The following is a 26,784-nucleotide window of genomic DNA, read 5'->3' as shown; positions in this document are numbered from 1 at the left end:
GCTTACACAAAACTGCGATAACGATGCAAGCAGTACCGATTCACCTCCCACGCGGTGCCAACCAGTGAACAGGAATCAGTCTAGAATTGAACCGAAGGGTGTCATTATTTCCGAACCGTATATCATTGCAGAGAACCGCACGCTTTTTCTTGACCTCCCATCTCCTCCACGTGCTTCTTGTATTGCAATACGTGTACGCTGAAGATGTCCATTTTGTAGTCCTCATGAATTAAAAACTTAAAGGTGACTTGTTGTTCCACGACAACCGCAATACTCCCAGGTTACTTTTGAAAATATATTAGTATTATTTGGATAGCACGCCAATTTTACATTTGCCAAAAGCCGCTACAATATTTTTCAGTTATTCATTGTTTTGCCACGCGTTAACGGGCGATTACAGTGTTAGCTGTCACAAAAGTTTTCAGTTTTTTTCTTTCCCTGTTTTAACAAACCCCTCTCTATATAGGGATTTTTTTAAACAAAGGTAATGATAGTTCATTTATTATTAAGAATAATTATCATCAAGCATCTTATGCGGTAGGTCAGTGGATCTGTCGCAAGCAGTGTCCACCACTGATATCATACTTCACTAGATATTAGATGACATGATTCTGGGGATCCCTCCAGACAGCCTCCGAAACCCCAAAATAAAGAAATCGAGACAAGCATTTTAAAGGCACTTGCACTCCAGATTATACGGGACAGTGCTAGACAAGTGACTTCCTGAAAGTGGAATTTTCCTGAACTCAAATTATGAGGCGAAATGGTTTTGCGATACAGCTTCTGGCTTCAGGGCGATACTTTACAACTGACTCCGGAGGTTTGACGCGACGGGAGTACTTTTTGGGTCGCTGCTGTTTGAAATCGCGGGATTAAAAAAAAGGTCGTCTTTCGTGGGACAGGTAAATCTGTTGCTTGTGAGGGGTACCTGGATTGAAACAATTTAAAAACGTAAATTCTTTAAAGCTTCCTTTCGGTGAAGTACAAGTTGGTTTAGAACGCAAACGTAGTTTATTCATATTTCTTTTATTCTGCTTATAATTTGCTTGGTAAATTTGGTGTGCCACTGAGGGAATATTGAAACTGTTTTGATAACCAATGTTATGATGTATATGTTACAGTGTCATAAAACGTCAAACCTTGGTAACCCGACAGTGGTTAAAGCGCCAGCGAATGAAATGTGCCACAAAAACATGTGTCTTGTTTACGCTTTATGAATGTTTATGAATACTGTGGCTCTTGGCACAACCTATATGACGATAACTGTGTTGTTCACGTTTACGAACACAAGCCGATATCTTGAGCAGTTGTAACAACAAATAGAGAGTTTATCTCGTTACACAGACGAAAGACCCCAGCTCCGAGACTTTTGCTAATTTTGTTTACAAACATAATGACACATGTGGAGAGATATCTAAATAAACACAACATTAAATGAAAACGAACATAACCGTCTTAGTCACTCTATTTTAATTTCTTCTTCATCTGGTGAACCGTTTTTTCTGGGTTTCTGAATATTGCCTCATAACCTGATTTTGAAGAAAAAAGACACGTATATGTGTGTGCGATGATACTGTATTAAGTACAAACTTCAATTTCAGATTAAAATGGAAAGCCTTTATCAGTTTGCCGTTTTTCCGTTTAATGGTTACTCTCAAGAGTCCAGAGCTGGCTCACGTGTGGAGTTCCCTCTGCGATGGTCACTCTGAAATGGTCACATGTACAGACCCCTTGCAGCTGGAACTGGCCGGGCTGAACACCTGCGAGCTCAGTTTGCAGGGCGGGCCTGAGTCAGGGGGGTGATCTGACCTAGCGCCCTGCCTAACAGTCCTCAATCCTTTCATAAACAGGGATTTATTTTCCATTCCTGATTTGCAGAAATACCTTGTGAATCCTTCGTACTATCCGCAATGAAAGAGCTTTAAAAGTCAGTTTGAATATTCCGATCACACTGGAAATCGTTGCAGGAGTACTGGATGCATGTGGACAGAAAGAAGAGGAAAGCTCCTGTGTTGTACACACGGTTTAAAAAAAACCATATCAGGATGCCTCTTCTTCAGCTTTTTAGTGGGCTGCAGTTTGGCCTCTTCCAAAATCTTGATACAAGGCGTGCTTATCTTTTTTTTTTAATAGACAGCAAGATGCTTTTCGGAAAAGTCTAACTGTGACTATCTTCGTTTCAGTAGCGTGAGGAAATATGCAGTCTCATGGACCTTAACCACACAGCCCACTTCTGAGAATGACAGAGGAAGATCATACGCGGTGCGTAGAAGCTCTCCGTTCAGGTGAGAGACGATCATGATACATGTTAATTAACCTACAAGGAATGGGTGAGGGTTTTTAAATATAGCAGGCTCTGCAGAAGAGAACTTGGTATGTCCTGTGAGATTTGATTAAAACAAGTATACACCTTTTTTTTTTTGCTCGATTTTAAGTTACTGTAGGAATCAGAAGGCTAAAAATGACACCAAAACATAAACAAATAAAAGCATGTACTCACACTTTGTCATAGGGACTGAGTAAGCCTCTGGAGTCTGCAGTAGGTTTTGACTTTAAGAAAGGGTGAGAGCAGAGCAGGTGATGTATTGTTGTCTGCCCGAGACTAGTTAACATTTTGTTTAACCACTTAAATATTAATAACACAGCAGTGAGTCTGAAAGATTTGTCCTGACCAGTGTAGAAGTACTGTTGAATTGTGATTTTTTTAAAACTTTTTGATTGTTTTGAAGTTATAATTTTTATCTCTGCCATCTGACCAATATCTTCATTTCATAAATATTGCTGCAAAGGGTGGATCATAAAGCTTTTCAAGCAAGACGTACATTTAAAAAAAATTTAATTGAGTCATAAATCATGTGGTTTTGGTTAGTTTTGCTTTGTTTACAACAAATCCAGACCACAGAGAATCTGGTGGTACTGCTACATAACCCAGTAGTATTATTAAGGTAATATTTAGATGGACATTTCATGTATATTCCCTAATTGTGTTACGCAGAGGCTCCATATATACAGTGCCTTCAGAAAGTATTCACTTCGAATTGATTATTTCTCGTGCTGCTGTGTTGCAAAGGCAAATTAAAGCATATTTAAATGGATTTTTTCCACTGCTGTAGATGTAATTCTCTATAATGTTAAAATGAAATAAAATATTTAGAGGTCTTGAGAAATATTACAAATAAAAATCTGAAAATTACTTAATTGATAAGCATTCACCCCCTTTGTTTTAACAACCTAAATTGGGTGAGGTATTCAATTAGTGTACATGTGTGAATCTCAAATCCACATGTGTTCAATTGCTTGATTGCACAATAAATATCACTGACTTTGTGAGGTCTCACAATTGAAACAGCAGATCAGATCAGTCCTGCGGTCATGAAGACCCAATGAACTGCCCATGGAACTTCGAGATGACGTTGTTAGGAGTGATAAAAGCTGGAGAAGGTTATAAAGAGACTGGCAAAACTTTAAACCTTCCTAATAGCACCATGAAGTCCATTGTAACAAAATGGAAAAAACATGGCACAACCCAGACACTACTAAGATCAGGCTGTCCTAAACAATTGAGCAACCAGACAAGAAGGGCAACTGTCAGAGAAGTGACCAAGAGGCCAGCTACAACACTGACATAGCTCTTTGGCTGAAATGGGAGAAGCTGTCCAGACATCAACAATCTCTTCAGCCGTTCACAGATTCGGCCTCTTTGGGAGAGTGGCTAGAAGGAAGCCACTTCTGAGAAAGGCCAACATTAAGTCATGCCTGGGGTTTGCTAGAAGCCTTGTGACAAAACCTGAAACCTTTGGAAGAACATTTTGTGGTCTGATGAGACTAAAGTTGAGCTCTTTGGCCTGAAAGCAAAGCGCTTTGTTTGGTGCAAACCAAATACAGCCCATCACCCAGGTAACACCATCCCTACCGTCCAGCATGGTGGTGACAGCATCATGCTCTGGGCTTGCTTTTCAGCAGGAGGAACTGGAAAGCTTGTTGATATCAAGGGCAACATGGATGGAGTCAAATACAGGCAAATCCTTGAGGAGAACCTGTTTCAGTCAGCCAGAGATCTGCGTTTAGGGCGAAGATTCATTTTTCAGCAGGAAAAAGCACACAGCAAAAACTGTCAAGGAATGGCTTGAAAAAAAGAAGGTTAGTTGTTCTGAAATGGCCCAGCCAGAGCCCAGACTTGAATCCAATTGAAAATCTGTGGTATGACCTGAAAATTGCTGGCCACTGATGCTCTCCATCTCATTTGGCAGAGTTGGAGCAAATTTGAATTGAAGAATGGGCAGAAATTCCACACTCCAAATGTGCAAAGCTCATACAGACATACCCAAGAAGACTCATGGCTGTAATCGCTGCTAAAGGACTATGTACAAAGTATTGACTCGGGGGGATTCATGCATTTGTAAATGAAAAATGTCAGTCATTTCATTCTGGAGAAACGAATGTAGAATACAAAATATTTTTTTATTCATAAATGTGTTGAATTTATTGTGTTATTGAAGGGAGAAAAATATTTCAATGGGTTAAAATTTGGAGGTGTAACAAGAACAAAATGCAAATAAATTAAAGGGGCTGAATACTTACTGAAGGCACTGTACATGTAATACTCGGAGAAGCATGACGCATGCAGCAAAAACAAAAAGCATTTTGAAATCTACATTAACTCCAGTTGTTTGTTTTACTCAGCATTTGATTCAGAGTCAGCAGACTCCTGTTTTGTATGACAAAGGGTTTTTGTGCAGGAAGGAGACTAAGACTAAAACAACAATCTAAGGAGAAGAAAAACAATTTGTTAGGAGTTGTTGCTTTTTTCAAAGAAGACTGTTCTGAAAGGCACGATTTGGTCTTGTTCTTAGAATTACAACAAGCTGTAAATCTGGCAGACCAGTGCTTCTGTTTTGAAGTAATGAACAGCAGGAGTACTAGTAGGTGAGAGAAGGAGAAGTTAATAAAAAGCACAAGTCCAGACATGCCATTTTTCATCACCAGTGTGTTGCAATAGCAGTTTATTTTACAAAGAGCTATAGAGAAATTCACACCAAAGAGTTTTTGGAAAGTACTGTGTGCTGGACTCCAGAGTGATTGGGGGAAAAAGCCGCGTCTCCAACGTCAGCATGTGAAAACCATAGTGCGAATAAACTGACATTTTCATGCAGCCTCACACGGATGGTAATAATTAGTGGTGATAATTTCCCGTCACAGAACTATTTTTGTGCGTTTTTTTTTATTTCAAATGAATGCAAGGGCGACATGGTGGCGCAGAGGTGAGCATTGCTGCCTTGCAGGTCTGGGGCCCTGGGTTCAGTTCCAGACCTGGGGTGCTGTCTGTGTGGAGTTTGCATGTTCTCCACTTGTTCATGTGGGCTTCCTCTGGGTGCTCCACAGTCCGAAGGCGTACTGGTAGGGTAATTAGCCCTGTTGTGAGTATGTACGTCTGGGTGTACCCTGTCCTGGCCAGGGCATGCCCTGCCTTGTGCTCTTTGCAAGCTGGGATAGGCTCCCACTTCCCCATAGCCCTAAATTGGAAGAAGTGGTTAGAAAGTGGGTGGATGGATAAACCAATACACTGAAACCTGTTTTATGGTCTCGGAAATGTCTGGGGTTTGACTGCTGTAGTTTGTTTTATGTATATGAGGTACTGAATTGTTTTCAATTTTTCAACAGGCAGTACAGTATAACGCAGGAATGATTGGCTTTGGCTGTTTCTAAAGTACAATGCAGTGAAAGTTGTTTTACGTGCCAGAGTGTGTGTGCTTGAACTGCTCTGGTTGCCAGGAAAAGCAATGCAAATCATGATAAAAGGTATGTATTTGTTTGTTTTTCTCTGTGTTATTTACATGTTTTTCTGAACAGCAGTGATGCTTTTAAGAGTAGCAAGTAGAAGCTTTCCCAGGACTAATCCTGGAATTCCCCACTCTCTTGGTTTAAATTCCAGTTTAGTTCTATATTCATTCAGTTAATCCAATCTTTAGTTAAACTATTTATTTAAAAAAATATATTTTTATATTTTTCAGTGGTAAGAGAAGTTAAGAAATTGTGTTCAAGGTTCGTTAGGCTTAATTATTCAATTCGGTTAAGAGCTCGGATGCATCAAAAATTTAGAAAGCACAGGGGTACTCAAGAACTAGGACTGCAAAACATTAACTTAGATCTTGCTTTCAGCTTTGTAATAATTGATGGGTTCGTTGCAATTTCCTTTTCAGACATTGTGATAACAGAGCATCCAGTGTCTGTGTGTGTCCCACAGAACTACCCTGTAACCCTGAGCTGTCGGGCAATAGGGAAGGGTACCCTGCAGTACCAGTGGTTCCAGGCGGAAAATGAAGAGGTGAGCAAGAAAGGAGGACTTTTTAATGTCTGTGTGGGTTTTATGTGATAGGAGTGATTTTCTGCTGATACCTAGGTTTACTATGGCATAACATCTTTTTAAATAAAAATAAATTTACTCTAAAATTGACTTACAAACATGTGCATCTGAGTAATTATTTACAAGTGGAAACAGATAGCGTTATTACAATTATCTGTTTTGTTCTGGTATGTTTCTTAATGGAGAATTATATATCTGAGAACAGAGAGGATCGTCAGAAGAAACTTTAAGTATGTAAACACGCACATATATATATATGTCCTGTCTTCTTTTTTAATTTCTTTAAGTAAACAAGTTGTTAATGGTGTTCAGTAACACTGTTCTGATTGTGGTTAACCGCTGCTTAGAAATCTTGTTTGTCTTGTAAGTTGATTTATTGAGCAATACTTGACAAATTTGGTTTACTGGTAGCTGGCTATGAGAATAGATAAATATTAATTTACGTTATGTAGCAAATAAAGCTGTACAAGCAGTTTCCCAATGTCAGCAGAGTTAATATTTTGTATAATAACTTGGTTGGAGGAGATTTTTACGAAGAACAGTTGAAAAGTTGGTCTGGTTCTGGGAAAGCAGTGTTGAAAATTCTTGGTTATTGCCAGTTTTCAAGGTTGAGCAACAAGTCGGTTATCAATTTGCACTGAGAACAATAAGGGTACTTTGATGCATGAAGCAGATTATACAGGTATTTTGTGTCGTGGTGCCCACAGAAAACTGAATTGGTGTGTATTGTACATATTGCCCCTGGGGAATGTTCTGCCTCTTGTAGATGTCATGTGATTGAGCAGTGTGAGAATCTAGCCTTTTCTTTCAGAGTGTGAGTAACTTTAGCCAGCTTCCTGTCTTCTTGCACATTAAAAAAAATCTTCTTTGAAAGTCAACTTTCTCAAAGTTGCTAATCTGATAGTTTTGTCCTAAAAATGTCCTTTCCCCTCTTCCTCTTTAGCCACCCAATCATTCTTCCAGTGCAATCGCAATCTTGTTTTCTACAAAGTGAAGATAACATCCTTTGCGTCATGGTCATCTGACATCATCCTTTATGAGGTTTAATGTACAGTAGCAGGTCTGCTGGAGCAGTTCCACGAGTAGCACCCCCTTCCTGGATTCTAATGAATGTTCATAAACTCTGTTATTAAAGATGACAATAACACATCAACACTTTTTGTTGTTTTTCAAGGTCCCAGGGGCAGCTCATCCCGACCTGGTCACGACTGCAAAAAAAACCCAAGTGTACATCTGCAGGGTGAACGACCAGCACAGTAACTGTGTGTTCAGTGACTGGGTGAAAGTGAAAGTCCGGGACGTCCTGAGGCCAGGTAGGGAACATTTCTGCTTTGATCTCACAAGGTGGAGACAAGTGTGAGGAGCTGGAATGTTTAGAAACGTCCACATTTATGCACATTTCAAAAACACTTTCTTAAAATCCTTTGATTCATAGTTCTCCTTCTGCTGGCTGACTACCATTCTGAGTAACGACTTGCTTTTGTACAGTTGTGTATTTGTCACTGCTGGTTTATCACTGCCTTGCGTAAACAGCTGAGGTTTTTTATCCTATGGGATGCATGCACTGCCTGCATACTTTTATTCTTCCTGTCCAGAGTGCTGTAAGCATGTAATGCATTCTCCCTCTGTGTGGCTCACAGGGATTCCTGCTCCATGGCTTGGAGAACCACATATTGTAGCCCACCCCACGTCGCTGTCTGTCAGACCCGGGGAGACAGCAGCACTGCAGTGCACTGCTTTCGGCATCCCTGCCCCACACTATCAGTGGTACAAGAATGGTAACCTGATGCAAGGGGAGACAGGAGAAACATTACTAGTAAGTCTGCTGGAAATTCACTGATAAAATGTGGTGCATTCATTAGGGACTACCTGCTCTAGGGTATATGGACCTTGGTTTTAAGTGAGCTCCTTGAATCTGAAAATGGACAACTGTATTCAGCAGAGCAGGATGGCCATGTCTGTCTGTGTAATGGACCTGGGGCGTTGCCTGTCTTGGGGGCCTGTTTTGACTGAGTCATTGTCATGTGAATACCGAGCCTTGTTCTTATTGGCTGGCTGGCTTCTTGGGTGGCGGCCTTGTTTCGGTCCAGTTTTGGGGGCGAGGCTGCGATTTCCGCATGTGTTTTGCAGTTATATTTGTTGAGCCTTAGTTGTCGTCAACTCCTTGTTTTGTACCTGGATGTTTTCAGTAATTTTGTAAATAAAAAAGCCCGGTTTTTAAACACCGTGGCCCGATGGGTCCAGTTACACGTCGGACCACTCAGGTGTCAGCTGTGACACCAGTTAAGGCCTCTTTCCCATCTGAATTCCACTTTTGCAGGGCCTGGGCAAGCTGCATTATCGCCAAAGCTGTCAGTTCACACTCCCTATACGATAACATTCTGAGAAAGTTGTGCTAGCTCTCCTCTTTTGAAATAAACGAAGCTTAGATCATATTGTTTTTATATCTTAGGAATTGTGGGCTTATTCTGTATTCTTCCATAATTCTATGGAAAATTGAAAACTACAATTCACTGATTAATCCAATACTACATGTTACTGTACATGAATTTGTGGCTGGGAAGACAAAATCTGTTATTTGCTTAAAATTCAGTGCATGATTACTATTTCTCCTCATTTTTCAGATCAGGAATGCAAATAAGAACCAGGAAGGAACGTATCTGTGCTCTGTCTCAAATGTGCATGAAGAAAAATGGACGGAGCCAGCCGATGTAAATTTAGGTAATAAATGGATTTTGATCGTTTTGCTACAGTTTTGTTTTAGCTTTTGACAATACAACAGCAGTTGGCCGTGTGGGCACAAATCAGAGGGAAGGGAAAAGTCCTAGTTTGAGAAAATATAACTTTGGGTTTCCCTGGCCTGGTGCTTCAACTCCCAAAACGTCTTTTACATAGTTTTCTACATCCTGGCATGTGTTAGTGTCACTGTACATGAGCTCCACCCTTTAAATACCTCTCGGCTATAAAAACTAAGTCAACATTCAGTTAATAAATCTTTTACAGTGTGCCAGGAAAATATTGTGTAGCTTGTATTGCTTCCCTTTTTGTCTTTTTTTTTTGCTGCCAGGAAATGTCCTTTACTTGAAAAGCTTCATTTTGAAGACATTGGAATATAAATGTAATATTCCACTTTTCTGCAGTGGCACAGAAAAAAAAACTTTTTTTTGTCTTAACCAGAGTATAAAGTAACCGGATTATTATTCAGTCAGAAACACTGCCACCAGACAAAAGTGTATTTTTAAATAATTTTGTGACATGTTGTATTGTAAACTGACATGTCCTCAAAATGCTACAGTATGTAAGAGCTACAGTCATCAGAGCTAGTGAGGGTCCCACGAACAGAGCCCATCATCGTTGTTGACTTACTTGAAAGCTGAATCATTAGTGCTATATATGCTTAAAGCCTGTTTATTTGTGCTTGTTAAGAAGCATAAATGCTATTATACATGTTATTTCTGAATTTCTAAAAATTGGTGGTAATCTCAATTTGTTAATTTTATTGCTTCATTAAATTTAAATAGTGTTTGGAATTGGAGTTCATCACTCCCTGCCTTGAAAGCCATAATCAGACTTGTTGAACCATGTCTGCCTCTTAATTAAACTGTAAAAACATGATGAGAGAAATCCAGTTGTTTTCTTGGCTACGTCATTCTTATTTGTGTCCAATCTCTTCATTTGGATTCGGAAGATATACTTGCTGTGTCTCACATCGCATGTTTTATAAAATAAAGACAAATTGTCTTTTTGTAGAATTTACAAATTGTGCCCTTTTAAACTTGGCAGGTAGTGTACTGTATATACTTGGAAAAGTTGTACTTTTCAAACACAAAAAGGTGGAGCATGCCTTGTGTGATAGCCCCTTTTGGTATAATTCCTTTTAAAGGGTATTTCCATTTGTTCAGAGGATAAATGGTACTTTCCCTGGTTAAAAAAAGAAGTGCATGCTTTTTTAGGAAGTTGGAGACATCTACTTAATCTGCCTGGGCGAAAGATTAAAACTGAAACTAGCACCTTACAATATATACTTCTTCTTTTTTGGTGGTTTACAATTCAGAATATGACACAAAAAAGACGGACATTAAACTGCCATATTTCTATGCTACTGTTGGACATGATATCAACCCCTTAATTTATGGATTCACTGTATAATGTTTGTTTTTTCTAAAGTTAGGAAAAAAACAAGAGTTTTATATTTTTTGACCTACATAATGTCTTTGGCCTTCTCTCATTTTTTTTTCCTCCCTCACAGTGCTTCCTGATAAGCCCACAGCAAAGAAATTTTATGGTAAGTCTAAACAGTTTAAGAAGAACAGAATGAACTCTGTGTCCTTTAATCTCTAGATATGTTTTTTTTTTCTTTTGCTATCCTTTCAATTGTGCATTCTTAGCTGTTAGTTGTTTTTTCCCTACTTTATTTTTGGTTGTTATGATGTCCTGACATTTAAAATTGTGTTGCCCCTGATTAATCAGGATATTTACAACACAGAAGTAAATGTTACAGACTTTTCTTTTTCAGTTGCTCTTCTTAAATAGCAAGTGTCTGTTTTTATTTTTTAAGCAATGGTAAATGTTTAGTGCCGTTTTATTAAACATATTTAGATTACGTAGGTTATAGAGAGTAATTCATTGGGACATTAAGAGCTACAGGCTTTTAAAGAAAGCAATGCCATTTGTTGTGTATTTTGAGACTATTATGTTTTGGAATATGTAAACATATCTCTTGTGTCTCAAAATACACAACAAATGGCATAAACACACTTATGGACTTAATAGAAAGCGTGATGTTTTTCTTGCGGGATCACATGTATTGAAAGCCACTTACATTTCCACAGTTTGGTATTTCACTGGAGCAATTTACAGGAACGTGCTTGCTTAAGGGTACAACACCATTGGGATTTGAACCCTCAACTTTCCAGTTACAAATCTAGAACCATAACAGCTGCTCCGCACTGCTGGAGTGTAGGTAACTATCAGGTAAAGGATCAATCTACTAAGCAGCTGGAGTGAGGTAGTCTCATTTAGTTAGTTTCATCCTGTGATTTTTTTTTCTGGTTTAGCAACTGACAAAGTGGCTCTCCTGATTGGCAATCTGAATTACTCCAACCACCCCAATCTGATCGCGCCCATGATTGACGTCCATGAGCTGGCCAACCTCCTGCAGCAGCTGGGCTTCCGCGTGGTGTCCCTGCTGGACCTCACCAAGCAGGAGATGTGTGCCGTGATCGACGAGTTCCTGCAGCTTCTGGACAGGGGCGTCTACGGTGAGCTCAGAACAAAAATGAAAGAGTACAGCGTGAAAACTGTGAAGGAGCAAACGGCAACAGCAGGGCCAGCAGCTGAACTGGTTAGGCCAGAATTGTTTTTTTTTTTGTTTCTCAGGTTTGTTCCATCCAGCAAGATCTGGAAAAATGGTTAGTTCATTCCAAACGTGCATAAATGAAAGTGCCAGATTTGATCTTGTTCATTTCTTATTCCATCTCAAACCTTTAGTCTTTTTTATTTTCCTGTGCTCAAAAGGGGGTCTTAACATTTTAATGAGTACAAATTACTGTAACAGTATGTCTGTCACACCTGCTGAGGTCCCTAGTGGGTTGAAGATTTTGACATTTTTAGAGAATGGGAGGACTTATCCTGGTGTGGCCTCATGGTTTGTTGTTTAATGGAGCATATGACTGGATATTTCCCTTTAATTACCTCCCTTTGGCTTTGTTTATGTCCTTCACGAATCCGTGGTGGGAAAAACAGAAACGAATGATTTCATTTCACTACGCAAACGTACTTTTAAGAGAATGACATCATTTCCAAGTGTGTGTGCCTGTCAACATGTGTGTGTGTACACTGACTGCATAGAAACTACCGTGAACTCGGCAAGCTGCATGAACTATATCAACGCGAGGTTGTCAGCTGACCATAGCCATCCTCAGGTCTCAGTCCTGGAATGTGCACTCCAGTCGTGCACACTGTTACCTTCACCACAGCCTCAGCTGAAGACGATCCTTCTGGAGGAATGGGAAAGCGTATTTGAGAACTGAAAGATACTTTTATAACAGCACGGCGTATGTGCCTGCTCCTACGACTTGCAGAGACCCGACCTTATATGGCGTGGGTTCCTAATATTTTGGCCTGTGACGTACTGTATGTTGCTGCCTCCTCGGCAGCTATTATTTGAGCACGTGAGCTGTGAATCAGTGTCGAGTGATGTCGCCAGTTTGAGCGTTACCATTTTCTGTCTTTCAGAAGACCGAGGCACAGTTCGTAACTGCTGTAAACCTTTATTTCACCTGTAAGTTTGACATGAAGAACCAGGGGTACAGCACTGCTGGCAGTGCACTTTAAATTCTGTGCCTTCTATATAGACTTTCTGTCTATTTTAATCCAGTCAGACTGTTTTCTTGTGTTATAGTCGCCACATCCTGGGGAAAAAAAAGACCATGAATGCTGGGGTTCTCTTGTCTTTCAAAACTTCTGTGACTGGAGCTAATTTTTTAAGTGCCAACACACTGTGTACTTCATAAAGAACTGGAATCCTGAATTGATTACAGTGGTTTTAATTACATTCTGCTGTTGTATTTATTGTCTGCCAGTGCAGTTTTGAATCATCTCTACTTTCAGAATGCTGTGGCGGGGGAGTTATTAGGCTGAGGCCAAAATGTCCTCAGTCACTATGGTCTTTCATGTTGTACTGTTGGAGTACAGTGTACCTTTTATTTTTAGGAACATGTAATAGGTTTATTCCCTGCTGAAAAGTGAAGAAACAAAAGACAACGAAGGCTCCACAGCTAAAAGGGGTGCTGTATAAATGGCTGACCCTGCGCTCTGACCGCCAGCTTCTCTTCCTGTCTGTGTGTCTCATGGAGAGCAAGCTGGGGTATGCGAAAAGACAAATTCCTAATGCAAGAAATTGTATATGGCCAATAAAGTGATCTTATCTTAAATCTTAACCTATGACTTGTTCCTTTGCAGTTTACGCATGCTGACGCAGCTATCCACCTGAAGTACTTTTTATTTTTAGACAACTTTTTTTCGTGCTGCTTTGATTTTAGAGGACAGAGTAGGGATGCTCACTCCCCTCGCCTTTGAGAAATTTCCCCTGCAAATTAATACGTATTGAAAAATTGTTTCAGAACGAAATGTACCAGAATGTTAGTACAACTGCAGTAGAAATGTAGCATTTGTGATCCTGTTGTTGAACAGTTTTAAAGCAGAACAGTCTAATGTTTGATGGAGGTATTTTCTGCATGCTTTAAAATGATTACTTGAAAATGTGAAAAAAATAGTTGTTTGCTCTTTGATTGTCTTTACATTTTGAGTTAAATATACAAAGGAAAAATATATAGAAAGCCCCATAAAACTGAACCAATCTAGAGACATTCTGACAATGTTGCCGATTAATTTAGAACTCTGAAAATCTGCAAAAGGACTGGTTGTCTTACTTTGGGCTGGCCTTCGCAGTGCTTGGTTTGGGTGACAGAAATAAGAAGCGCAGCTCTTTAAAGTGGGAGGCAGCCATGTTTAGCACAGTATTAGTCATGTACTCTAGCACTTCCATAGGGAACTACTGGAATGTGCCTTTTACGTCTCTAGGACTATGATTCAGATGATTTCTTTTGTGACACTTTATTTTTTAGGAAGTAAGCAATACATCAAGCCATGATAAATACATGGGGTCTTACGCCAGGGTTTGCAACTACGTTTGTCACAGCGTTTTGTGAAATTTTGCCGCGTGCTTGTCAGAATGGGGATTTGCTGTTTTTTCTGCTACCAAGTCAGAGCTGGTTTCTGGCACTGTAACACGTACTGCATACAGCCAAACCAAATATTGGGACTTTCTGTAAGCATTGCCTGTTTTTACAATCCTGTTAACACTCACAAGCCATTGCGTGGGACAGTCTACAGCATCATAACAAAAGAAAGGCCGCATACATTTTAAAAGTTTGAAAACTCATTAAAAAACAAGCTAAGCCTATTTCCTTTGAAAGGAGCGCAGGTGGTCTCTTTCATAGTATTAAGCAACATCTACCCTTGGCAAATGAAGGCTGCATACTGCACTGGACTGTAGGGCCTCTTTATCTTGGTGCAGCGCTGGTCGTTTTCACTGGAACATATCCAAGGAAAATAATTAACAGCGCTAACTCTCATGAGCCTTCTGCTCTGCATCTATTACATTTCAACATCTGTTTTGCATTTTGTACATTTGTTGTGATCCAGTAAGCTGTCTTTAAAAGGTGACTTGTGTTTGTGTGGTAAAACTACAGTCTTACAGTTGTTGCTGCAATAGGTTAGCCACGGGTTAACAATGAATGACGTCAGTGGTGATTTTGTTTAATGATGTTTTCAAAGGATGAGGAAGGGGGAGCAAATCTACTTTGTGCCTAGGGCCGTAAAAAGTCTGAATCTGCCCCTGGTGGTAGTATAATATGTTCCAGGGATCACCTTTGTGTACAGAGAGCAAGGAAAGGCAGCAGTTGTTTTTTTATATACTGTAGTACATTGGAGGAGCTATGGGGAGATCCCCTAGAATGTACTGTAGATACTGGGAAGTTAAAGTTAGTTTGACTTGGGTCTGAGCTGGTCAGCATCCCAAAACAAGAAGACTGATGCTCTCCGTCGCTCTTACTCATACAGATAGCAGAGCTAAAGGAAAGGCTGTGTCGTCTGTGTGTCTCCATAACGGCTTAAATTCCATTTCCCTGTGCCGCTTCCCCTTTTGTTAAAGAAGTAAAGAGCTTTTCCGTTTGGCTATTTTTATCTGTCAAATTCGCATGTAATAGCAGCTCCTGTCATGTAAGAGTGGATGGCAGTATTACTCATTTGTCTGTCTACCACAAAACTCTTGTTTTTTATCAGGCATCTGTAATGACTTTCTATAGAGCAATTATAGATTACATAATTAGTATGTTCGTACACAAAGGTGTTCAAAGGTTAGTGCTACCCTCGATTGATGTATTCCCTTTGCACTACGCTTCAATACATGAACAAACTATCAGTAAATGAGTAGTTGACACTCATGAGGGAAATAAAAACTGCAGTTCTCTTGATATTTGTTTCAATCTTGCCATTGAATTTCAAAAGACAAAAACAATTGACACATTTCAACCATGTAATGCAAATGTTGTGTATTTCCTGTGGCTTTTAAATTCAAACAATTATCACTTAAAGTCTAATTATACCTATTAACATTTTCCATTGTCATGTAATCAAGTACAATTAATGTAATTAACATTTAAATTTAATATCAATACAAAAGTTTTAGTCACCAATTAATTTCTAATTGTTAGTTTTTAAATCAACTAACTAATTAATATAAAATTCACTGATGATAACAAAAACAGATCATACAAACATCTCTCATCCCAGATCCCCATAACAAGTACTATGACTATAAATAGTTACATCTATACACACGTTGTAATTTAAATTCTAAAACAATTAAATGTTACATTAAAATTTCATCCTATTACTATTTAATCCTATTTAATTCCTATTACATTAAAATTTAATCCAAGGTCCTATATATATTAAATATATAGTATGCTATATATTTTATACAGGTACATGCAATATTTGTATTACCTTTTGCTTAATATTATAAGAAATAGTTATTAAATTTCTTCAAGTTCATAGTACTTTATTGGATAGACCAAAATTGACCTTTGGTATGAGAATACTCTGGGCTGCTAATTGAGTGCATTGTATTTAACTATAGGGGACAGGAGTCTTTTTTCAGCCCTGCACTTGAATTTTCTATTGGCAAAAACGGCCTTGGAAGCATTGATAGACATAAACAGAACCTGAAGCAGTTTGGACTTGCGCCCTGTGTCTGCCGGGCCGCCCACCCGCGGCCACTCTCCGAGGATCAAGTGGTTCCGAAGGTGAAAGGAAAAAGAAAGAAAGAGGGTTAAAAACAACGTTGGGTCTAATGCAAGCGCAGGGCTCTCTCTCTCCCTCTCACTCTCGTTCTTCACTTTCCCTCCCCCTGCGCAGCCTTGTTTTACTATGCTGGCCATGGTTATGAGTGTCCGGGCAGAAACTACTTGGTTCCTATAGACGCCCCCCAGCCCTACCGCCGGGAGAACTGCATCAGCGTGCAGAGGATCATGCGGAGCATGCAGGAGAAGCGCACTGCGCTGAATGTGGTCCTGCTGGATACCTGCAGAAAATGGTGAGTCTCAGGACTCTGGGGAGTCACTGTGCAGAGCTGGGGTGTCTGGCCCTGGTCCTGGGGGGGGTCTCGTTCCAATTAGTGTTATAAGACACCGATGCTAAAGATAGGGCACACCTGTACATTATTGATGAATGAAGCAAGTCCTGAATTCATTAGAAGAACTGTGGTTCTTAAGGGTGGCATTAAGACTTTGTTTCTAAATGATTTCCCAGTTCCCTAAGTTAACAGTTCACCTGTTTTACTGATCACACATTGTGATCCAAGCCATTGGAAATTGTTGATTTAATGGATAATGAGTTAAACCTGCTGTGTTTTGACTCTCCGAGACTGGGACTGAGCACCCCTGATGTAGAGTGGATAACTGACACAGACCCTAAATCTGCACTTGATTAAAACTTGCTGTGAACCGCTTTACAACAGGCAGGGCTCAGCCTGAACATAAGTAGTGATTTAAGGATTGAAAAAAATTCCACCTGCAGATCTTTTGCTCTTTTTTTAACATCTTTGCAGTTTTCGCTAAAAATGATTCAGTTCCTGTAAATCAGTTCCTATTTGTGTGTCAACTCTGTTTTTACGTGCATTCTTTTCTAGGTATAACCAGGGGTGTGTTCCATCGGAGATCAGGTCTTTGGCACCTCTAGGCAACACTGTATATGGATATGCCACGTAAGTGCTGTGCTGTAGAGTTCAGTATTTCCACTTTTTATTGTTTCAATTATGTATTCACTCTTGAACTGGCTCTTAATATTAACATTGTTCTGCCTAAACTGTTCCGTAAAAATATTTAGTCCGCATTAAGGAAGGTGTGTTATTTAGAGGAACGTAGGATTTTCCTTTTTTTCATAACTAATGTTATGAGATTGTTGGTACAGTTTACAGCACAGTTCTGCTCAGCTGCTCTGATAAGGACTGACCATGACCATGCTGGGTTTCTGTAATGGTGTAGTTTATTAGGCACTTAACAAAATATAGACTGCCCACTTCTACATTTCTGTGTGCAAGCTCCAAATAAAATACAGAGGGACATTGTTATCAAAAATAAAGGAAAACAAACCCAAAAAGCAGAATAAAGGGTTCTTCTACATGGGTGAAAATAAAACGGGTATCATTCTTGAGGCAGGAACTCCAGTACCGTAACACCAAAATGACCAGTGATCTAATGCGTCTTGCAGTGAGAAAAACCTGAATTCCCTCATAAGCCTGACTTCAGAGAACAGGTGCACTTCTCTGGATCTGCCTTGACATCCTGCCTCGCGCAGGCGCAGGATTTGTGCACTCGTGCAGGTCAAGAACTTTGCCCCAGTAGCGAGATCTCCACTTTTTTGTTTCCTATTTTATAGACGTACTGTATCTAGAAAGGTGATGAAGGGGGTTTGTGGCGTGGAAGTGGGACCCCGTGCCGGGGTGTGATAGCCCGGGCTCAGAGTTGTGTCGTTTGCCATTCCAGGTGCGAGGACGCGGAGGCCTACGAAGTTCAGGACGGGGAGCGGAGCTCGGGCATCTTCACCAAGTACCTCAACAAGCACATATTGTCGCCGGAGAAAGTTACTTGCGTCCTGGAACGGGTGCTGGAGGGTAAGGTTCTGGATTTTACTCGTCACCCTACGACAATTTGTGCTAAGACAAACTCTCTAGTGTTAAGACGTTAAGAAGATACCGTGTTGAACAGAGGAAAGCAAACTGTGAATTCCCTTGCATTTCAGCAGAGGTCAACAAACAGCTGGCAGGCGGTTTGTGGGAATTAGTTCCCTCGTCCCCTCTAGTGGTCAGAGTGTATGAGAACTGTGGGAACTTGATTCCATTAATTATGCTTTTATTTTATCAGAGAAGCATCTTCAATGAGTTTAAGATTTTCTGTGTTTATGCGGCTGCATGCTCCAGAAAACTCTTTTTAGCCGGTCATTATTCAACATGTTAATCCAAGCTGCCTAGGGGAGAAATTAGCTGACATGCAGGACTGCGGTCCTGTTTATCAGCTTGAAGCGAAGGGGGCTGGCTGACACCCTGGATGGCTTCGGTGCAGCAGTTGTTTTGTTGTTTGCTGGGTCTCTGTGGTAACATGACTGGGCTTTGTGTGACCGGGCTGTGTAAGGGGTGACCTCATTCTCTAGAAATTCATACCGGCGCTTGCTTCCAAACTGCGGAAATGTGAGAGCTCCAGACCTCGGGATGTAGCTCTGGCCTGCACTCTCAAACAGCTCGGCTGCACCTGTCGGGTGCAGGCCACAGGCCCGGCCCTTCACTGAAGCACCAGGCTCGGGGGCCCTGGTGATAGGTGAAGCTGCTCTTTACCGAAGTACAGTACTTCAGACGCGCTGTAACATGGACTGTGTAGATGGGAGAAGAGTAAAAACAGAGCGTGACACACTGCACTGGAATGCGGTGGTGATGTTTGAGATGTTTGTGCCAGTGCAATGGAGGATGCCTTCAAGTGAGACAAACCACTCCGCAGTTATTTGAAACGCAGCACCAGGTTCTTCTGATGATCCTTTACACTCCTTCTTGTCACGGGGCCGCTATAAAAGACGCTGTCTCTCTTTTTAAAAGATTTATTTAAAGAAGAAGCAGGGAAATTTTCCACTTTTTTGAAATGGGAGAATTGTCATCCTAAGGGTTCTTTAAAAAAACCCAAAGCAGATTCATGTTCTTCTCCTTCAACTGCAGTATTGTCATGATGTGTTTTTGCTACATCTCTGGAGACATATTAGTGAGCTGTCCTGCCTTATTAATATTGTTTGGTAATAGATGATGTGACATCAGAAAAATATGAGTTTTTGCATTTTTAATGACCTGTGAAATGTTTGATGTCCGATTATCATATAGTAATGGAAATAGAGCCGTTTAATGTGAAACTCCCTTGTTTTCTTATCAGTAGCGAAACATGGCTATCTTTCATTGCAGTGTGCTGTATTTGAGCCGAGTTTTAAACAGCTCACATTTCAGCACTGTCCTCACACAGAATCGTTTAATGGTCTTAAATCGGACGTGACGCTGGCACTGAACGACTGCTGTGTGGTTAGGTTTGACTGATTTAGACATGGAAAAAAGCTATTGAACTGTAATTCTCACTGATCTCTGATGGTTAGAGAGTGAAAACAGCTTGCTTAAAATATTACTAAAGCTTGTGATGTTACTGAGAAATGTGTGTTTACATTTTAAAGCCAGTATCTAATTTCCTGTAGTAGTCCTCAGTGTGTCAGCCTTTTGATTTTGCAACAGTTTAACCCAGTAATGTCCAGAGACATTTCTTGTTTACCGTTGTTAATGAAATCTTTAACAACAGCTTGCTGTTGTATAAAACCTCAGAACCTGAGTGTAAGAAAGATGAGAGTCATACATAATATTTAGAACTGTGGAGATATAAAGATACAGTTTATATGATTTCTATTTTAGTTAGCTTATCAGGGTTATTTAGAACCTTTAACTGAAAAACAGAAGGAAAACATTGTACCAGTGGAAATAAATAATTTAAAAACATTATCAGTAAACCTTTACCAGGAAATAATTCTTCGGCTTACATGTGCTGGTCATAATCAAATGCCAACATATATTTAATATGTAAGGTATTAATATTAACTTGATTATATCATTGGTTTAACTAAACCACAGTTCAGCAGTGTGGAAAAACATTCACTAACCGAAGGGATAAACTATCCCTGATGTGTGTTCATGACTCGTCTCATAACACCAATCTTGGTACTGTGACTCTAAAGGTCAAGTGGGCTGAAACATCTGTGAGTACATAGTGATACAGCTGATATCTGTATTAAAAGTGAAATTGCACAGTAAGTCATTATGTGTATGAACAATTAATCTGCATAGTAATAACAAAATTCACCTGCTTTTTCCATTTGTTTCAAAATGATGGTGTATGTTTATCATCTTTGACACTCTTTCTGAGTGTGGGAAGGTGCAGAAGTAATTAACTTGAAATGAATCTGCATTGATTCTTTTATACTGTAGCCAAGTATTTTATCTGCTCTGCGTCACAGTCCCCATGTTTGAGATTCTGTCCTGTTTCCAGATCTTGGGAGAGACCCCCTCATTACTGGAAAGCAGGTGATGGAGATTAAACACACACTAAAGGACCCCCGAGCACTAACTGACCGAATCTGCACTACTGGACATACCATGGAGCTGCAGCTGAGAAACCTGTACTGGAAACACACGAACGGTGAGGGCTGTCGCTGCTGTAGTACTGCCAAGACGGGATTTTGCCTTTGAATTTGAGGCATTTTAAGATCCCTTGGGAGACTCTTTTGTCTGTGTGTGGATTGCAGGTATACAGACAAAGACCTAAACACACGTATCCACGATGATGTTGGAACAGTACAACCTCTGTTGTAAACCTTTGTTTTATTAGTCTAAAAAATAGCTCAAATCATTATTTTTTTCTTCCAGTTTGCTTAGGAAAATTGGACTCATGAATGATCTGGGAAAGGAATGGGGGAGTGTAGGTTTATCCAAACTGAAAAGTTTGCTTTTTTCAGTTTTCATGTGACGGAAAGATCTCTACTAATGCTGTCTGTATAAATGCAATTTATTTCAGACTTTCAGTGGGATATTGTCAATCTTACTCTGCCTAATTGAGGTTCTCACTAATGGCCCTCTTTCCTTTATATCTCTCGGACATTGAACAGCAGAGGTGCTTTCTTTAATTAAGGAGAAATGAAGGTGTCCTGCAGTTGCTCTAGAGTTACTAAAAATTTTTTATTTTATTTATATGCTAAATCGTTCATGCAAACACACGAGAATTATCTTCACTTTCAATTTACTTGCCTCAGTGCAAACTTCCTCTTTTATTTGGTTTCCATTGTTAGAAATAGAACTGAGGTGTTGCCTGAAATATGAGGAAGGATTTCATATTGATTAAATCAGAACAAACAGAATAAGACCTGCTTTTTATCAAGGAAACAACGGGGAATTGTTGCAACTGTTTTGTCTCTCAAAACGATTCAGTGTAAATAATAATAGATGTAGCTTATTATTATCAACTAGCAAATGCAAAAACATGATAATCCATAATATCTAATCTGCGTTACATTTTTGGATGATGCTGCAATATCTCACTTGTTCTTGCTTGACCTAAAGTCGCGGATCCTCAATTATGCAATTTCAGCTCCTCAACAAAGTGTATTCCTAATAATAACAGCAACACTAAACAGCCTCTGTTTTGCCGTCCGGGAGAATTCCAGTTCTGTGGCATTGACCGGTTTCTGTGGGATGTGGGGTTGCTTTTCCAGAGCTGCCGGAGAGGCGGGTGCTGGTGTTCCCCTGTGGCGCGGAGGTGGAGCTCAGCTTCTCGGCCCTGTTCTCCAACGTGATGATCGCGTTCGCCAGCCTGAAGCGGGCGGGGCGCGGCGCCGCGGACTGCAGCCTGAGCCTGCGCAGCGAGCCCGTGAGTGTGCGCCGCCTCTGCACACAGCGGCACCTGGCGCGTTTATCGGTGTAACTGAAGAAAACCACAAACCCACTCGCTTGCATTGAAGTGCAAACGTGGGAGTTTTCATGTACCGGTCTACTTCTTGTAATTACATTTTTAATGATGTCCGTTCCAACTGCTGTTGTGATTACAATCTGACCGCAACAGACCAACAATGAAACGACATTCAAAATCTGCATTTTCTTCTGGACTTGTACGTGAAATATAAATGTGCACAATATAAGTGGGACACCCTGTCTAGAGATAGGTGTTTGTGCTGAAAAGACAGGGAAGGAAAGGTTATGAAGCTCACGGTGGAAGGCTCACCCCTCTAGCATCACCAAGAGAAAAAAACATTCAGTATTTGCATGATCGGGCTGTTTTAAAAACTCTTTTTTGCTATGGCTCTGAAAAACAGTGTGGATCATTCATGCACTTTCAGACTGACCGAAGCTGTGATACTTTCGAGACATCGCTGTCGACGCTGCTTTTTATGAAGTCCTTCTGAGAGGAAAAGGCAAAAAAATATCTCAGTAGAGCCACCGGCGGTTACAGCACCTTGCCTGGCTGGCTTCCTGTTCAGCTCGTCGTTAATCCCTCCAGTGTGCCGTTGACAAAGCCGTCTGTGTTTCCGTACTTGACTACAGTCTGGGCTTTTAGCGGCAGTCGGACGTGTTTTCCAGCGGAGGTTGCGGGTCGTGGGGGGGGGGGCGCGAATTGCTGGATTCCCCTCCTCCCCCGCGCGCAGGGGCTCCACGCTCGGCCCCCGCAGTCCTGCGCGCGACAGCAGCCCCAGCCTGCCCCGCGGGTCTGCGGGGGCTGAAGGCAGCGTTAGGGGCTTGTCCCAGCGTCTTCCTCACTTCACACAGCCGGAGGACGGGACCCAGCTTGATCCAAGTGACAACCCCACAGCGGCAAACACAATTCTGCAGTTTGCATCCAGGAGTATACCGAACATTTAAAACTTTTTTTTTTTGGGGGTGGGGGTAAATTAAATTCTGTTCATAATGCAAAGGGAATACATAGAATGAAATGTTTTCAGGGGAAAAAAATCCCAATTTTTCTACAATTTCAAATTAAACAACGGTGGTGTTAGGCATGTCCAGTTCTGTCCCACAGGCTCAGGAATAAGATTGAACTTTCTAACTGATCCCGTTTGTGGATTCCTTCAGGAGAATCCCGTCTGTGACCTCCCCTCAGTGGGCGCTCGCAGATTTCAGTGTTCTGCTTCTTTGATTCACGTTACCTGCACCATGATGAAAGAGCTCGTTTGTTTCTCGTTCTTGTTTAAGTCATTGATTTCCATTAAGATTGTGAAATGACAAGAACGTGGCACTAAGCCAAGGCGTTACGAAACTGTAATGAGGCAAGTGCTTCCTCAGGCACAGAAGAGCTGAGCTCCGTGCGAATTTCACAGCCGGTGATGAGAACTCTTAGCTCTGTGAACCCCAGCGTCAGGGGCAGAGGTTTCATTATAGCATGGCGACCCCTAGAGGACGAGAATGGAGTTGCAAGCAGTGAGGGAAATGGCGAGCCGGGGAAATTCTTTTACTACTTTGTATTGGGGTGTTATTCTTAATTTAAAAAAAAATTCTTAACTTTTCCATTTTCCATTTCTTTCTGTGCTCCACAATAATTAAAAGAGCTAATCAAACCCAGTGTGAATGTTTATTAAACATTTTTCTTGACAAAGTCGTGTATATGCCATTTCCTTTGGGTTGTGCTCTTACATGGGGATTAATATTTCTATGATATAAATCCCTAACACTTTCACTTCTCTCTGCGCAGGCAATGGAGGATGTGTTCTCGAATATGGAGGACAGGTCGGGTGGGATGGATTCTTTGCTGCTGAGTGGTGCTGATAACCCAGACAGCAGTCTCAGACTGTGTGGCCTACAGAACCTCCAGGTAGACACGTGCACATACAGCAACTGTACAGGCTGGGGCGGAGTGTGCCGGAACATTTCAGCACAGTCGCTTTGTCCTGTGTGGTGCACCTGAGTTTTAACTGCAGTGCAAGATGAACTGATTGAACCTGTTGAGAGTTTTTTCTAACTTTGACTGTTGTGGTAAATTATAGTGCCTTGAGTAAAACATGTGAGAATGTGTAAACATGGCTGATTATCATTATATGGATCACCAACAAGTGGTATCTGTAAGGGGTTGCTCCTAGCTTTTTGGCTGCCTCATATGAAAGTGTTAACAGTAAAAACTGGAGACGATATTCTGCTCTTTCCCTCAGGTATATTACTACTGTTATTGGACAGGCTAATAATAGTATACCACAATTCTTTTGTATGCCTAGAGGCATTTAGATAAAGAATGTCATTATGAAGGGATGTGCAGGGCATTTTTTTTGCTATTGTTCAGCTTATCCACGTGCGATAATTGGTTGTTCTCCGACTTTTCTAAAATGGCCCTTCCTGTTTTGCAGAAATCTTTAGTAATCAGGTTGGATTTGCACTATACAGACAGTGACAGCAAGCTGCGGCGCGTGGAAACCAGGGAGGAGGACATCGGCAAGCCTCTGGTGGCCAGGAGCGAGCTGCACAGGCGCGGGCAGGGCAGGGGCCCAGCGGCGCGGGAGTGCAGGGCGGCGGGCGCCTCCTTCCCGAGCGCGGAGCACGCGCAGGCGCCCCGCCAGCCCCTGCGCCGCCCCGGCTGGCCGTCCACGCGCAAGGCCGAGAACGCGCGGGACCCGGTCTCGAAGCGCCACACCGCGCAGGGCAACGAGCCGGAGGAGAACGACGAGAACGAGCCGCTGGACTGCGCCGCGTGAGGCTGGAGCTCGCCGCGCGCCGGTCGGGTGGCGCTGCGGGGGGGTCGCGGGCTGTTCCCTTTCACGCGTGACTGCAGGAGGCAGCGCAGAGCGGCCGTGGCGGTCTTCATCTCACGCCGTGCAATTTTTCTGGCTGCCTCTGTGAGAAAGACACCCAGGCTTGTGCTTGAACCCGCAGTCAAGAATTACCTGTTGTTGCAGGTAGAGCCTGTTTCAAAATCCAGGTGTTTTCTAATGAAATTTCCTTCTACAACAGTACAGTTACAACTTCACGTTATGACTAAGTTGTTTTATATTAGACCATCTACACGCTTGCTATACAAATCGGAACGGTTTAGGGAACGGGAGAAAATAAACCCACCGAAATAGACACTATTACAGATGCATACAGATGGTAAGGGTGGCGCTGTGAAGCACTATATTACACATTGGCGCAGAGCCTCTGTAAACTTCATAGGCTGTATAGAGGTCTCATGGACTAGCATGGAGCCTTACAGCATTATCCGGTGTGTGGGATGCATTGAAAAGCATTTGTGCTTCATGGAGTATATATTTATTATAGACTAGTAGCCAAAGTTTAATATTTAAACCTTGTTTATGATGTTTTCAAAACGTTAGAATTGAAAGGATTTCATTATACAACGATATCTATTTCAGTTGACCTGTGCATGTCCTCGTTTTTGGGGGGCCAATGTTCAGAACTAACTTTTGTTCGCTGTATTTCATATTTAATGATCCCATGGTTTTCCTGTCCACTTTTCCTCCGAATGTTATTGAAGGACTAGATAGTGCTGTGCCCTCAAGACCTCTGTTGAATGGTGGTCTTCGCAGGAGAGGTTAGAACTGCGTGTCAGAAATGGTAACATTTCTGAGGGGTCCTCAGTATTCAAACTGTTTTGGGGTGACGTTTAATTGTTTATCGTGTTTCTTTTTTAAATAGTTGTATGTAAATATTCCCAGTTTTTATATAGAACCCAGATTGATCAAATATATTCGTACTGATTCTGGCCTGCATTCAAATCAGGTTGACTTTTGTGATTGTTTCGGAGCAAAAATAAAGCTGAGTAGTGCTTGTCTTTCACCTGCCTGTCGTCGCCTGTGTCTTTCTGGGGATGCTATTGTCGCAGAGTGAAAAGGGCGGGTGTGGGAGGCGCCAGGTGTGGACGTTAATCGCACGAACGGGACAGTGACACCCTAGCATTCCTGCAGTTTCACGCCCCATCCTCTGCGTTTCCTGCTGTTAACACAGATGCTGGGCAGTTACCACCCCATCCAGGGGTACTGTGGGGCTGCAAACAGGCTTGACCGGCCCTGCGGTCGAGAGAGGGGCCCTAATTAAGGACAGGGGGCAGGTGCACAGTGCAGGTAGAGATGTCATCTCTGCACAGCCATTTCCTGAACGAGCCCTGGGCAGTTGGCCGGCCCACACCCAGAGACAGCACAGGGACACCTGCACCCGGCGGAGCAGTTGAGAGCCTTGTCAAGAGGGCTTGATGGATGCCCCGGCAGAGCAAGGCGGCAGCTCTTCGGAGAAGGAATTGCAGCAGGCGGAGCCAGGAGAGGACTCCGCTTGGGAACTAGGGCCTGGAAGCTGTGTAGGAAAGGCTGTCCCTACCCATCCCTTACCCAAATAATAATCATTCCTTACACTTATATAGCGCCTTTCTGGACTCTTCACTCAAAGAGCTTTACAGGTAATAAGTATGCCCCTCCACCACCACCAGTGTGTAGCCCCCACCTGGATGATGTGACAGCAGCCATAGTGCACCAGTACTCTCGCCACACACCAGCTCTCAGTGGGGAGGAGAGCAGAGTGATGAAGCCAGTTCAGAGAGGGGGGTTATTAGGAGGCCTTGACTGGTAAAGGCCAATGGACATTAGAGCAACACCCCTCCTCTTTTCAAGAAACACCCTGTGATTTTTAATGACCACAGAGAGTTAGGACCTCAGTTATATGTCTCTTCTGAAGGACGACGCCATTTTACAGTACAGTGTCCCCGTCACTATACTGGGGCATTAGGACCCACACAAGAAAGAGGCCAGAGAGAGCAGTG

General features: G+C 41.7%; 1 protein-coding gene across 2 annotated transcripts; it reads left to right on the top strand.

Moving 5' to 3' along the window:
* Positions 1-707: 707 nt before the first annotated feature.
* Positions 708-25,811, top strand: malt3 (MALT paracaspase 3). Of its 2 annotated transcripts, none has more exons than XM_069190703.1 (16): positions 708-902; positions 2,187-2,285; positions 5,662-5,799; positions 6,201-6,325; positions 7,539-7,677; positions 8,005-8,180; positions 8,989-9,085; positions 10,614-10,649; positions 11,422-11,625; positions 16,349-16,526; positions 17,121-17,195; positions 17,977-18,104; positions 20,554-20,703; positions 21,773-21,927; positions 23,740-23,859; positions 24,386-25,811. In XM_069190703.1, the coding sequence occupies exons 3-16, from the start codon at positions 5,781-5,783 to the stop codon at positions 24,728-24,730; spliced, it is 1,947 nt and encodes a 648-aa protein (XP_069046804.1). In that variant the 5' UTR covers positions 708-902; positions 2,187-2,285; positions 5,662-5,780; the 3' UTR covers positions 24,731-25,811. The 2 variants fall into 2 exon arrangements, with proteins under 2 accessions (XP_069046804.1, XP_069046803.1); XM_069190702.1 differs by having other exon boundaries at positions 2,184-2,285.
* The last annotated feature ends 973 nt before the right edge of the window (positions 25,812-26,784 follow it).

This window comes from Lepisosteus oculatus, chromosome 5 (assembly GCF_040954835.1).
Source record: "Lepisosteus oculatus isolate fLepOcu1 chromosome 5, fLepOcu1.hap2, whole genome shotgun sequence".
Lineage (NCBI taxonomy): Eukaryota > Metazoa > Chordata > Actinopteri > Semionotiformes > Lepisosteidae > Lepisosteus > Lepisosteus oculatus.
This window is presented reverse-complemented; position numbering and strand designations above follow the sequence as displayed.